At 43.3% G+C, this 13408-nt stretch overlaps 1 protein-coding gene across 3 annotated transcripts in view; it reads right to left on the reverse strand.

The window, feature by feature from the left end:
- pcdh17 (protocadherin 17) overlaps positions 1-10341 on the reverse strand; it is a 67053-nt gene extending 56712 nt beyond the window's left edge. For 2 of the 3 annotated variants that reach the window (XM_034681002.1, XM_034681001.1), the window contains exons 1-2: positions 9562-10341; positions 5993-8792 (exon numbers count right to left, since the gene is read on the reverse strand). In XM_034681002.1, coding sequence (XP_034536893.1) covers positions 5993-8488 — 2496 coding nt within the window. In that variant the 5' untranslated portion in view covers positions 8489-8792; positions 9562-10341. The remainder of the gene's footprint in view (positions 1-5992; positions 8793-9561) is intronic. The other variant, XM_034681003.1, reaches the window with a different exon arrangement.
- Between the last annotated feature and the right edge of the window lie 3067 nt (positions 10342-13408).

Genomic DNA, 13408 nt, shown 5'->3' on the forward strand with positions numbered 1-13408 from the left:
ATATCACAAGATGGTAAAAAATCGATACAAATAAGGGTGGATTAAAATCGATTCAACAAAATTTGTATTGCGTTATTATTTTTAAACAGTAGAAGGCACTATCTGCATTTCACTCCGCTTGTTCAACATCATTAAGTCTCTTGCGCTGCTCTCTCATCACTCACTGAGTTGACCATAACAGACATGGCAGCAGATGGTGAAGACCTAGAAGTTTAGGATGCACCTTTGTGTTTCAAGTCTGAGGTATGGCAGCATTTTGAAGAAAAACATGCCAATTCCAAGCCAGGAGCATACGCTGCACTTTGTTTATTTAAAGAGGTTTACCTTGTTTGTTTTAATATTTAGTACTTTCATTTGGGGATCGTTCACTTTCCATTTCTTTATAATTGTTTTTTCCTTAAAAATGAAAAAGGATTACTCTGTTTACAGAGAAATACCAGAAAAAAAAAATATTGCAACTGTCCATTTCTGAGAATTGAAATACAATAAAAGTTAATTAAATTTTGAGTTCAATCCACTTTTCTTGAAAAACCTTAGACAATCGTGAGTGAATCATATCCAAAAATGAACCAAAAATTGGGATTTGAATGGAATCGTGGTTTGAGTGTATCCTTACATCCCTAATGCAAACACTTCTCAGTTAAACATCATGACAGGACAGTAATCATGATATTTGGAAGCCCTAGATTCTGATCATGCACTTCCCCTTTACCATAAACAAACGTGCACACACAGCATACAACAGCCCCACAGCTCCTGACAATCTACAGTCTTATCATCATGCCCATGCTGTCTCCAGTATGCTGTTTCCTGTAGGACCCAGCAAATTGGATTTATGTACCCGGCCTATCTGGCTCCCAGAGAGGTCAGCTCTTGTCCTCATATCCTGTCTCATTTTCTACACTTGAGGAAAAAATAAATTCCATTGTTGCCTTGCATTGTCGGGTCAGGGGGTCGGTTAAATTATGCAATTACGCAGCTCAGAGACATGATGTGTCCACATGAATGCACGGCAGCTGACTGAAAGGATTCCTCGTGGCTGACCGACAAGACCGATATAGTGTACACGTTCATTATCGTCTATCACGCCTTCTATTTCTATCCATCTATTTCTGTCTAAGGTTTAATACGACTGGATTTGTATGAAGTTACAAGAGGAAGCTGCAGAGTGGCAGCGTTAGGCCTCTACATTTATACTCAATTATTTAGCAGGGTTACTTGGCATTTTAGAAGTTGCAATGAATAAAACATCCGCTTCCACAACTCCCTGCAATCTTATACAAAGTTTTTGGGTACTATGCATCTGCAAATGAACTATTAATTGTGGGAGTCTCTGAAGAATTTTAAGTCAGAGTTTTTCTTGGAAATGGTGGTCAAAGCAAACATTGAAGTCAGGATAAAAGATAAAGACATGGTTGTGTTAATAACCACCACAGCAGATTTTCCCAGGCTCTCTTCTAAAGCTTGAAAACTTCATTACTGCACTATGAGACTGCTACAGTTATCTCCACTTCCTCTCCTGCTCCCTCGTTTGTTGCACGCAGAATAAGTAAAGTAAATGAATGCTCAACTTCTGCTTATTTCAGAGAACATGTGGCTTCTGTTTCCCAATTACCCCGTGTTCTGCCCTCCTCCTCCTCCTTCCCCCACTATGTTAACAAATATGTAGCCAGAGACCTCTTCTGTTTATCGTGACATCTTCCGCTTTCCCTCTGATTTGTTAAATGGTATGATTTATTAATGAAAGAGGATGCAAATATAGATGCTGTTTTCGTGCTTCTGCAACAGCTGATGCGTCAGTAGTGCAACAAGCACCCCTGCAAACAGAAGCAGAAGCAGAAGCAGCAGCCAATAAAGTAAACATTCAGTTACTAAATTTTTATTTTTGTTATGTTGAGATAACATAATTTAGCCGTTCTTCCCCAGAGCAAGATTTTATGGTCTGACTGCACTTCCTCCTACTTGTATCTATCATATGAGCTTGAGGGAGATGAAGAAAAATAAAACTGCCTATTAATAATTCAGAATTCCAGCGTGTAGTGTTATGTACAGTAGCAGCAGGTTTATTTGAGGAAATATGAAGATACACCCTGAGGCAGGCTGATCATTTTTTTTTCATGTAGAGGCAAGCTCAAATGAAACAAATCTGTCCGAGTGGCCCAGAAGAGCTCAACCATGGGACCAAAAATACACATATTACAAATGGCTTCTTGAACTGTCCCTCATTCCTGAGAACGTGTGTGTGTGTGTGGTGTGTGTGTGTTTGTGTGTGTGTGTGTGTGTGTGTGTGTGTGTGCATTGTGCTGCTGAGCTGCTCAGTCCTGTCTGGAAGAGAGCTACGCTACATACAGGTTAACCAAATTCATTCCATAGAAAGCTCCAGAGGAAAGCAGTTATCTAAAGATGAAGGGAGAGGGAGAGAAATGAAATAAAGAGCGCTTTTCAATTCATTGCCTCAGTGGCCACTGAAGTGTGGGAGCAATTTCAATACAATATACAGCAGAGGCTTTGATAAGACTTTTTCGCTTGGATCCTTAAAAACAGCCAAAGCCTGGTTACATGTGCAGCCCTGTGTTTGTGTGCACCAATGTGTGTGTGTGTGTGTGTGTGTGTGTGTGTGTGTGTGTGTGTGTGTGTGTGTGTGTCTGTGTCTGTGTCTGTGTGTGTGCATTTCTTGGAGGAAGGGTGTTTCAAGGTTCGGACAAATGCAAGATTGTCCCGCTCATAAAAAAGAGAGGGGCTCTGTCACAGAGCCTGCCAGCTAAAGGCTTAAATCACATGCCTGGAATACACAATGACGTTACACCCTCACACACATACACACACGCACACACACAATGTCTTTAAATTATGCAGAGTAAGACCATTCCTGGAAGCATTCATTTTCAACATCTGCTCCGAGTACATTGTTTGAATGCATATGCTCAACCTAAACAGATCAAGGCAGGGAGCGATTTATCTCCTCTACTTTATACACGCTGCTTAAATGATCACACACACACACACACACACACATCCAAGCTGCTCTTTTCAGCACGCTTTGAAATCGCCCAACAGGTTTATGGCTGCCAGTCATTTCGAGAGTATATTCCAAGACCTTGGTTTGTTATCACACAAATTGTTTCTGGAGAAATCGTACACACCTTTCTACTTCTACGCAGCCAGTTTGCAAAGACTAAGGATCCAGTGTTTGCTCGGTAACCAAAATAATTGTCATTCAGGAGTCAGCAGGAACAGAAAATATTCTCCTCCCTGTGTGTATCACAAATTCATGCGTGACATTTTCCATTAGAGCGGTCGGAGCCTCCGCACCAAGTGACAAGTGACAATGTCAACTCAGCAGAGGCAGGAACCCCTTTTCTCCTTGACACCCTCGTCTCAATGCCACACATCACAAAGGCAGAATGTCGCCACCTAAAGGCAGCCTCTCTCGCCTCCTCGCAGACTCCCCCCTTTGCTTCTGTACCACCTGCACCTTATTAACATGGATGCTCTCCCATCGAGACAGGAGTCTTTTTAATTAGACTTTCGTGGTGAATCAAATTACAACCCTCAAAACTTATCAAAACAAATCAATATGATAAATTATGGGCCAATTAAAAGTAATGACACAGAAGTCTTTGCATGTTTGGTAACAATGAGGGACAGCACAGAGGGGAAAAGTGGTCGGAGAGAGAGAGCAGAAAAACTTCTGAGGCAGTCAGTGGGCCACAGCCTGGCACAGCTGCTGGAGCTAAACATCATGTGGGCCAAAATCCTAAAACATATTCAGGACAGAGTGGGTGCCGGCTCACTCTTTGCAGCGATTTACTGAAATCCCTTCTTCCTGAGCATTGAGGAATTTCGCAGCAGATTGGTTTTAACCTTGATTCCACACTAAGTAATTCCCTTCGACGCCTTAAGCGGAATTAGGCATCATTACCTATCATCCATCTCCTTATCCCAGGAATTCTCTTTAGAAATGAAATGAAGCTCTCCACCAGGCCGGGCGCTGGCACGGTGGTGACAATGATAAGGCCAGCAGAGCCCTACTGATATGTTCATATTATTCCCCCTCTCCCAGCAAGAGACCAAACCCAGCCTGTCTGCCAGTGCACCACTATAAAACATCATTAGAGGCCAGCAGCAGTGTTGAGAGAGAGACTGGGAGTTACAGGAAGCTACAGTAGGTTCAAATGAAGACAGCACTACTAAGGTGCCCTTGTGAAACTGCCTGAGCAGGCGGTATGCTCTCATGCTTTATCCATCTCTTTATTTATTTTTCCTATTTAGCCTCTCCTCCCGTGGCAACTGTAGTGACAGATGGGCTGAGAGGCCTTGGGATCGATGGAAGGGGAATTCTGTCTTTGTTTCCTGACATTTTTCCCATAGCCACTCTCCTCTGACTCAGGTTACTTACTGTCCACACGGTTGGAGAGATGAGGCAGAAGCTGAGAGGAGGGAGGAAAATGATACGCTTCTGTACAGCTTCTGAAGAAACTTAATGCCTCAGGCCATCTCCCTCTACACAGGTTTCTGTTGAATAATACAATAGAGCACCCTGCAAGCCTGATGCGTCGAGGGGACCCTCTGTAAACAAGACACTAAGGAATGTGTTGTTGCTGCTCTTGCTTGTTTTCTCTTTGAAAGTCTGAAGGGGGAGAGAAGAGTACGAGCACAAAATGGGTGTGCAACAGCCCAACGCGGTCTAATTCATCATCACTACATTAGCAGGGAAACAGACTGCAGAATGGCTCTGCAATTATTCCGTCCCTCTGATTAGGAAACCTTAACGGTCTTTGTGCTGACCCTTGCCCTATGCAGCTGGCTCATAATAGAGGCAAGGCTGAGACTGAGAGTGGGAACAACAGACAGTGGCCTTCCTCCCTGGTGGGAACATGTCACATCTGATCACAGTCATCGTCACATCCACGTCCAGTGCACGAAGTAGGACTGAAAAGGCACCACAGAGTTTAATCGAGAGTCTAACAGTTACAGTCCATCAGCATGGAAAGGGAAATATTAGTCTCCAGTTTTACAGAAACGTCCAAGGCCAAAGATAGGATGTTTGTAAAGCTAACTGCGGACATTTCACTCTTTATGAATTTCTATGAAAGCGGTAAACATCACTCTAAGGGTTTGTTTTGCTACAACTGGCCATTATTCCCGCTGTTACATACCGCTGTCTGAAGCAGGCTTAATCCTCGTCTGACACGACAGACTTTTAATGGGCTTAAGGCCAAAGACATAGAGAAGTTATCAGGTTAGAGGCTTATACACCAAAGTACTCGACACAAAGACTTGTCAAGTAGCTGCGAAAATAAGTACAATGTGCTAATCTCTAGGAATTAAAATCACTAGAATCAACCTCGAGTCGCTCTAGAGTTTGACTGATGTAATATCTCAGCTTGATGAGATGCAAATAAGCATCTGTCACAGTTGGAGTAATTTTATCTTCGTTATACGACTTTGTAGCTGTTCCAGGTAAGTTAATGTAATATATTAGACCGTGCATTTAAAAGAAAAAAAAGGTGGTCATTGGATTGGGACATGCTAATATCTTTTGGGTAATTGGGTGGTTAAAATGGAACTGGCAGCACATAAAAAAGTCATACCTGCTTCCAACTTACAGCCACAGTCTGAACCTTTTATTCCAGGGAGGGAAATGACAGTGATAGAGTGATTAATGAAACAAATTCTACATGAAAAGGGATCTCAAAAGCCTGCCGTGACATATTTCAAGCACAACTGATTTGTGTTGATGTCAGTGGCTCTGTTCTATGAGAATACTGGAATGACTGTTTAATCCTTCTAATGCTCAGCCCTCCCTCCCCTCTTTTCTCTCTGTGCTTCTGGGCCTCTCTGCTTCTGCCTGTCCTTATCTTCTCTTTCTTTTATTTTACAAAACAAGGGGGGAGGGAGGTTTATATGGGAAATGGGAGCTCTCTCTCAGTGTTGTGATGTGAAAATGGTGGCAATACAGTGGAGAGGAGAAGAGTGCAATTTCTCTTACCTGTATGATGGACATGCGGTTAGTAGGTGTGTCTGTAGTGCTGGTGACTGGGCCTGTGAAGCTGGTGTGGCATCCCACGTGGCCTTGGGGCACGCTGAGGTTATTGGCAGTGGGCTTGAGGTACATGACCTCTGACCTTGGTGAGCTGAGTGGCAGGCGTGTCTGGTAGTCAAAGTACATGGGAGAGGTGGCCAAGGAAGGGCTGCTTACCACATTCATCACATTCATGGCATCCCGCTCCTCCACCTCGCTCTGCACCAGCATGATGTCGTTCTTGTTAATCTTCTTCTTCTTGCCTTTTCCCAGCTGAGGGTGCGAGTACTCTGCAATGCGACAATTATAGGTTCGGATCTCCTTGTTTTCCCGCTTGCACTTAATTGCTATAGTCACCATCGCAGCCAGAAGCATGATGGATATGATGCTGAGAGTCACAATGAGAGGAAGGGACATGTCCCAATTCTGATTGTCCTTAGTGCGGGGCAGTCCATCAGGCGGGCGTCCATCGGAGGCCTTGATTATGAGCCTGGCAGCGGCGGTGAGAGTCGGCTTGCCGTGGTCGGCCACTCGGATGATCAACTCCACAATCGGGTTCACGTCATCCCAGAATGGGTGGGATGTTCGCACTTCCCCTGTCACAGGATCAATTTCAAAGAGGTGCTCCTCATTGCCGTCTGAAATTTCGTAGGTGAGCCTCCCGCTCTCCCCGTAGTCGTTATCCACCGCTCTCACCGTGGTGACGATGTAGCCGACGCCAACATTACGAGGCACGTGGATTTCAGCTGTGTCATTCAGGAGCAAGGGAAGAACTATGACAGGGATGTTGTCATTGACATCCAGGACGCTGATGCGCACTGTTGCGTTGCTCTCCAGGTGCGGGGATCCGTTATCTTTAGCGAGAACCTTGAAGTCAAAATACTTAATTTGCTCGTAGTTGAAAGATCTCACAGCGTAGATGGCTCCATTTGCAGCGTTCACATTAACATACGTGTTGACATCACCCCCGCTCACGTTGGAGTTCACTATGCTGTAGTACACTGTTCCATTCTGGCCAAGGTCTGGATCATGTGCCAGAACTGAACCCAGGTACTCCCCAGGAATGTTGTTCTCAGGTATCTGAAGAAGGTAAACTGATTTAGTGAAGCGGGGAACGTTATCATTCTCATCCAGAATCTTCACAGTGAAGGATTTAGTGGAATTAAGAGGAGGAAGCCCGTTGTCTTTGGCTACAATGGTGACATTGTACTCATCCTGCACTTCTCTGTCCAGGGGCCGGTCTGTCACCACCGTATAGAAGTTATCATAGTTCTCCTCAAGTTTAAAAGGGACATTACCCAACACTCTGCACTGAAGCTGCCCGTTCCTCCCTGAGTCCTTGTCTGTGACACGGACCAGAGCAATGACAGTGCCTGGAGGTGCTGCCTCGCTGATGGCTCCCTGTCTCACTGAAACAAAGCCTATAGATGGCCAGTTATCATTCCTGTCAAGCACTTTAACAGTGACTTTACAATGGCCTGGGATTGGATTTGGACCCAGATCCTTTGCCTGGACGTCAATCTCTATAACTGGGCTCTCTTCATAGTCGATTTCCCCTTGAATCTTTATGACTCCCGTCCTGGAGTCTATGGAGAAGAGCTCCCGGATTCTCTCTGGGGCGTAACCACTAAAAGAATAGACCACTTGTCCGTTGTTGCCCTCATCAGGATCTGTTGCATTTAAATCAATCAGAACTTTACCTGGAGCGGAATTTTCTGGGATTTCTACTACATATGAGGGCTGATCAAACACAGGGCTGTTATCATTGGAATCAATAACTTTCACATTTATCTGCATGGTACCTGATCGAGGGTACTCCCCTCCATCAGTGGCTGACAGAATAAGGGTGTGATGGCTTCGTTCTTCTCGGTCCAGTGGTCTTTGAATAACTAATTCTGGGAATTTAGTCCCATCCCCGCGGGCTTTTACCTCCAAGGAGAAGAGATTGTAGTCATCGCGTGTTATCTGATAAGTTTTCAGGCCGTTTTCTCCTGCATCTGGGTCATGAGCACTGGTCAAAGGAAAGCGTGTCCCTGGCACTGCATTTTCAGAAATGTCAATATCAATCTGATCAGAGGGGAAAGCTGGTGAATTGTCATTAATATCCTGGATATCTATTTTGATCATGCAGATCTCCTTGTCGTTGGCAAACACCTCCATGGAGAGCTGGCACTTGGGGTTTCTCTTACACAATGTTTCCCTGTCGATGCGCTGCTTTGTGTACAACAGTCCGCTTTGGGGGTCTACGTCGATGAGATGCGGAGCTGAGTTCTCCAGCACCCTGAAGTTGGCTTTCTTACCCTGTCCTCCCGGCCCAGTCTGCTCCAGTCCAAGTCTGGCATCTTTGGCAATGTTCCCAATAACTGTCCCTGGACCCTGTTCCTCTGGGACAGAGTAATTCAAGTTTTTCAATGTCAGGGCTTGAGCCCATAAGAGAAGGAAAAAGAAAATAGAAAGATACATCCCCACTCTGTAAAAGCTGCGATTATCTGTGGTGTTTATTCCTCCGTTGACCTGTTGATTTCTTCCTCAAATTTGGTATTTCTATTATTCAGGATCAAATAAAGAGTTCTGTTCATCATGTGAGGCCTTGGCATTTGTCTTTGTGGATTGTCTTTGCTCTTTCTCTCTCTTCCTCTGCCTCTTCCAGCAATCTGTAGAGCCGAACACCTAATTTATATTCAGCTGAGCGCCCAGACTCATCTGAGCAATAATCGCGATCCAGTCCCCAAACAGAATAGTCATTGTAAGTGTTCACTCATACCACCTAAGAGAAAAAACAGAAAAAACATACATTTATTATAAAATCGGTTTCAATTAGTCACCTAAATAAAAATAGACATAGCTGCACGCTATACTGCCAGTAAGACATCAGATCTACCGCTGAGCCAAAAATGAAACAGGGCTCATGTGTAATTCATCTCCACAATTATGGGGGAAGCTTGTCAATTAGTTAACCTTGGGAAGACGCTCGGCGCAGCCCTGATACACATGCATGTAATGACTCCTCATGTAGCTTATTTACTACACGCACTATTAAAAGCACCTCATACAGGATGCAGCTTTTTATGCATCCTCTATCTGCTATGCAATGTGCAAAGCACGACCTGACCCTGGCGCGATAATGGCCCATTCACACAATATGAGACTGTTGATGAAACTGTAATAGGGCAACTTTAATAATATGGTAACACTGCAGACGTACAACTGAAGACGGCCTATTGTGGCGGCTATTTAAATAAGTGTGTATAAAATGAGCCTCTTACACGCATTAACAAATCCGCATAATCCGGATATTCACAATGAGCCTTATAAAAATTCGGAAATGAGCTGCCAACATCTCGGCACAGCCGTGTAATTCTCTCCACTGATGCTCCCTCTCTTTCTCTGTCTCTCTCCCTCTCTCTGCAAGATTCAACGGTCCTTGAGAGAAGCTGTTGCATTCATGCACAGAAATAAAAAAAAAAATCGTTTGGAAACGAGCAACAGACATTTAAATCACAGGTGAGAGGATGAATGAGAGGAGGGGAACTTACCATCACAAACTGCTGCAATAGTCCAGAAAATAGAAGCGCAAAAATTGGAATAGTCAGTTCCAGTAGGGTTCAAGGAGAGTTTCATCCCCTCAGCCACAGCAGAGTAGGTACCTCCCGTATCCTCTTTCCCCCTCTGTGTGCGGGGAAAAGCCACGAGCTCCCGATGCACACGCAGGCTACAGTGCAGCGCAGTGGAAATAAAAAAAGTGCTCCAGAAAAGTATGACTGTAATGTCAATGAGCTGAAGTCCTCTCCGCTGTCTGATTAGGATGCAGCGGCTCGCCTTCTGCCTGCAGTGAGTCACCGTTCATCAGGAAGGAAAACTGGAGGAGAGGAGGAGAGAAATCCAGATGTGCGGAAAGGTAGATCCAAAGTTAGATATTTTCTCAGAAAGCGGTGGGTGGTGTTTTTTTATCTCCGAAACAGCGCACAGAGACCGAATCCCGTAGTGGCATTTTGTCCTTGTCCGCGTCCCCCGTCAAAGTCCACACACACACAGAGAAAGAGGGAGAAACACAGAGAGATAGAGAGACAGCTGCTGAGGAGGTGGTCAGCAACAACCCCGCATTCTGCCACAAGTCTCCCCGCGGCTGACAGAAAGGAAAGGGGTAGCTTTACGCACTATCGTTCTTTAGTATTTCCCGCACGTCAAACAGTCCTGAGCACATTGAACGCTTCCTCTCACTGACTGAACTCCGGACACCGCATGGTGCATTAAACATTGTCGCTGCTCCTCCGGCAGCCAATGAATTTGAAGAGGTGGGAAGAAGAGGAGGGATTCAAAAGCCGCTTCGGGTACAGACTACAAATGATTGGTGGCTCGCAGTTCACCGGTGGTGCATCTGTGTTTTTTCAAATATCACAGTTCATTGTTGTTTACAATGGAGGAAATGTGCAGTTGGACAGCTTTGCCAAGAGACGTTCAGGGGGCTAAACTTTAACCGTTTGGAAATGTCGGTTAGGTCATGTATCAGAAATAGAGACAGGGAGGTTTGAATTCAGAGGAGATTCATTCATTTTATGGATTTTACTATCAGAATTAGAAATACTTTATTTATCCAGGTGGGGAATTCACGCATTACAGATGCTCTTATATACACAGTATGTAAGAAAGTCCAAATATTAATAGAAAGAAGGAATAAAATAAGATATAAAGATGAATAAAATAAAGTCAAGTCAAACTTTATTTGTAAGCACATTTTAAAACAGCCAGATCTGACCAAAGTGCTTCACAGATCAAAAGCAGCACAAATGAAAAAAATAAAACAATGCCAAACATACAATAAAAAGATACATAAGCATAGTGCAAATATATAATAAAATAAGATAGAATCAAATAAATTAAAAATTTAATGAAGATTTTTTTCAGGGAGAAGAGGTATGTCTTTAGAGATTATTTAAAAACCTCAATTGATCATGCAGAGCGGATATGCCGGGGCAGGTTGTTCCAGAGCCAAGGGGCAGCCACCACAAAGGCTCGCTCACCTTTGGTTTTCAGACTCGTTTTGGGGAGACAATCTCAGTGTTCTCTCAGGGACATGGTAAAGGAGAAGCTTGGTCAGGTACTGTGGGGGGGGGGGGGGGGGGGGGGGGGGGGGGGGGGGGGAGCCATTAGGAGCTTTAAAGACAAACAATAACATTTTTAAATCTATTCTTAAAGCAACCAGGAGCCAGTGAAGCAAAGCTAGGACAGGAGATATGTGGTCATGCTTGAGTTTGCCAGTGAGCCGTACCTCGGTTGAGCATAGATCAAATGCAGATCAAATGCAGATCAAACTGAAAATGATGGCTATGGCGGAGAAGGATGATGATTCTCTACCTGAGCACTACGGCCATATTTTAAACCCACGTTTGAGGTTTTTGAAATAAAGAATGATACGTGTTGTTGGTATTACCCACAAACTTCATCGCATGTGGAGGTCTGTAGCTAACACACTGGTTTTATTCCACATGAAGATTTGAAATTTGTCTGTGCTTGTAGTAACTTAGTTTATATTTCATGGTATACTTTTTAGATATGAAATCATGTTTTCTAGATAAACAGAACGTAGCAGAATGTACACCCATGCATTCTTGACTGCATCCATGCTTTGTGAGAATACGTGTAGAGATATTTTAAAAAGTACTTTGAATACTTCAGTATTTTTAAAAACAAGTACTCCAGGACTTTAACTCAAGTCATAATTTAATGGAACAACTTTCACTATACTCTGACTTAATGCAGACGTGTACTTTGTCCACCACTGGTTATTATTGCATGACAATAGCAACATGTGTTCCCTCTCTGTCTCATTTCCATCCGGCATGCTGACGCCAACTTCCTCTTTACAGACTCACATTAAAACCCAAAAAATAAAGTTTAACACCTGAAATCGTCCCCTTGCACACGCCGGTATTCATGGACTTCCCTCTCATTGTAATGCAGCTCTGTTCTGCCACATGCAGCAATAATTACATCAAATGTTTTGCATGTAATTAAAACTGTGAAATACCCGGGTTTCATATGATGGAGAACGATTTGATGATTACAGCAGGTATTTGAAGTGAGAACCAAACCCCCGTTGTCTCCCTCTGTTTGTACTTTTTCAATTTGAGTGTAAAGACTTGGATCACATCTCGTCTTTTGAATCCTTTCTCTGAAGCAAAGACAGAAATGGTCATTTATATATCCCGGCTCTATAATTACAAGAAGAACATTAAGAAAATAATTGACATCTATTCGGGGAACTGATCTTTTTTTATTTATCGCATTGCTCAAGAAAGTCAATTTTGAAGCCCAACATTAGAAATATGAAGCCTCTCTGTGGTGTATTTCTTCGTCTAATGTGAAAGTTAATCCACGTTTTTGTGTTTTCTACTGACTTTAAAAAAATACACAAAGGATCTGTAGACATTGCACGTGATTTTAGGAAATTACAACTGGCCTTTTAATACCACAACTAACTAAGAAAATATTAAGAAGATAAATCACTAGTGTAAGCAAACACACAGGGCATTTAATAATTTAAGAACAAAGCATGCAAACTGTTTTTATACAGGGACTTGATAACATGTGGTTTAATGAAGACACCCATTGAAATGTTAGATCACAGCCTTTGTGAATTTTTTTGTCATAATTTGATTTGACGGTTTTAATACAGCTACAGTTTTGTCAGACTTTGACCCTGCCCTTCATTCGGTATTGCTATTTCAACATGTCAGCTTTGTTCAGTATAATCTTGTAGTCAATCCGTGTATAAACATGGGTCCCAACCTCTTTGACTTTCTCCCTGACCTTTATCTCTGACAGGAGGGAATGACAAGAGTGTCAGAAGCATTCGTTAGCCGGATGGCGACCAAAGCTCATTATTAAACAGCAGGTTTGATGTACTAATGTCAAGATGTTGATAACTGATGAAGGTAAATGTCACATCACCGACTCCATCTGCATACAGTGTGTGTGTATGTGTGTGTGTGCGTCTGTTTTCTGCCTGTGTGGGTCTATTCAAATGGGATGCATATTTTGTATGCTGTGTGTTCCTTCTTTTGAAGTCCTCAGGTTGTGTAGGTGTTCCCAAACATTTAAAATCTGGAGTGGAAACGCTGAGAGAAGAAATGAGCCAGATGTTTTAAGAAAAAATAGGTTCCGCAACATGTGTGGGGAGAACTATAATTCAATCTACTCTTACAAAAATGAATAATCTGTTTCCAATAACTACTTTTTCTCCCAGCATAGGTTATCATTCTTCCAAATAACATGTTTACTTCCTTTGGTTCGACACACCGGCTTTAAACAACGCCGGCAGAATCGCCTGCCTTGATGAAATGTCACCAGTGCCGCCAGAGATAAACCCAGCCATTAGCAGCT

The sequence above is a fragment of the Notolabrus celidotus genome, chromosome 3, assembly GCF_009762535.1.
Source record: "Notolabrus celidotus isolate fNotCel1 chromosome 3, fNotCel1.pri, whole genome shotgun sequence".
Taxonomy (NCBI): domain Eukaryota; kingdom Metazoa; phylum Chordata; class Actinopteri; order Labriformes; family Labridae; genus Notolabrus; species Notolabrus celidotus.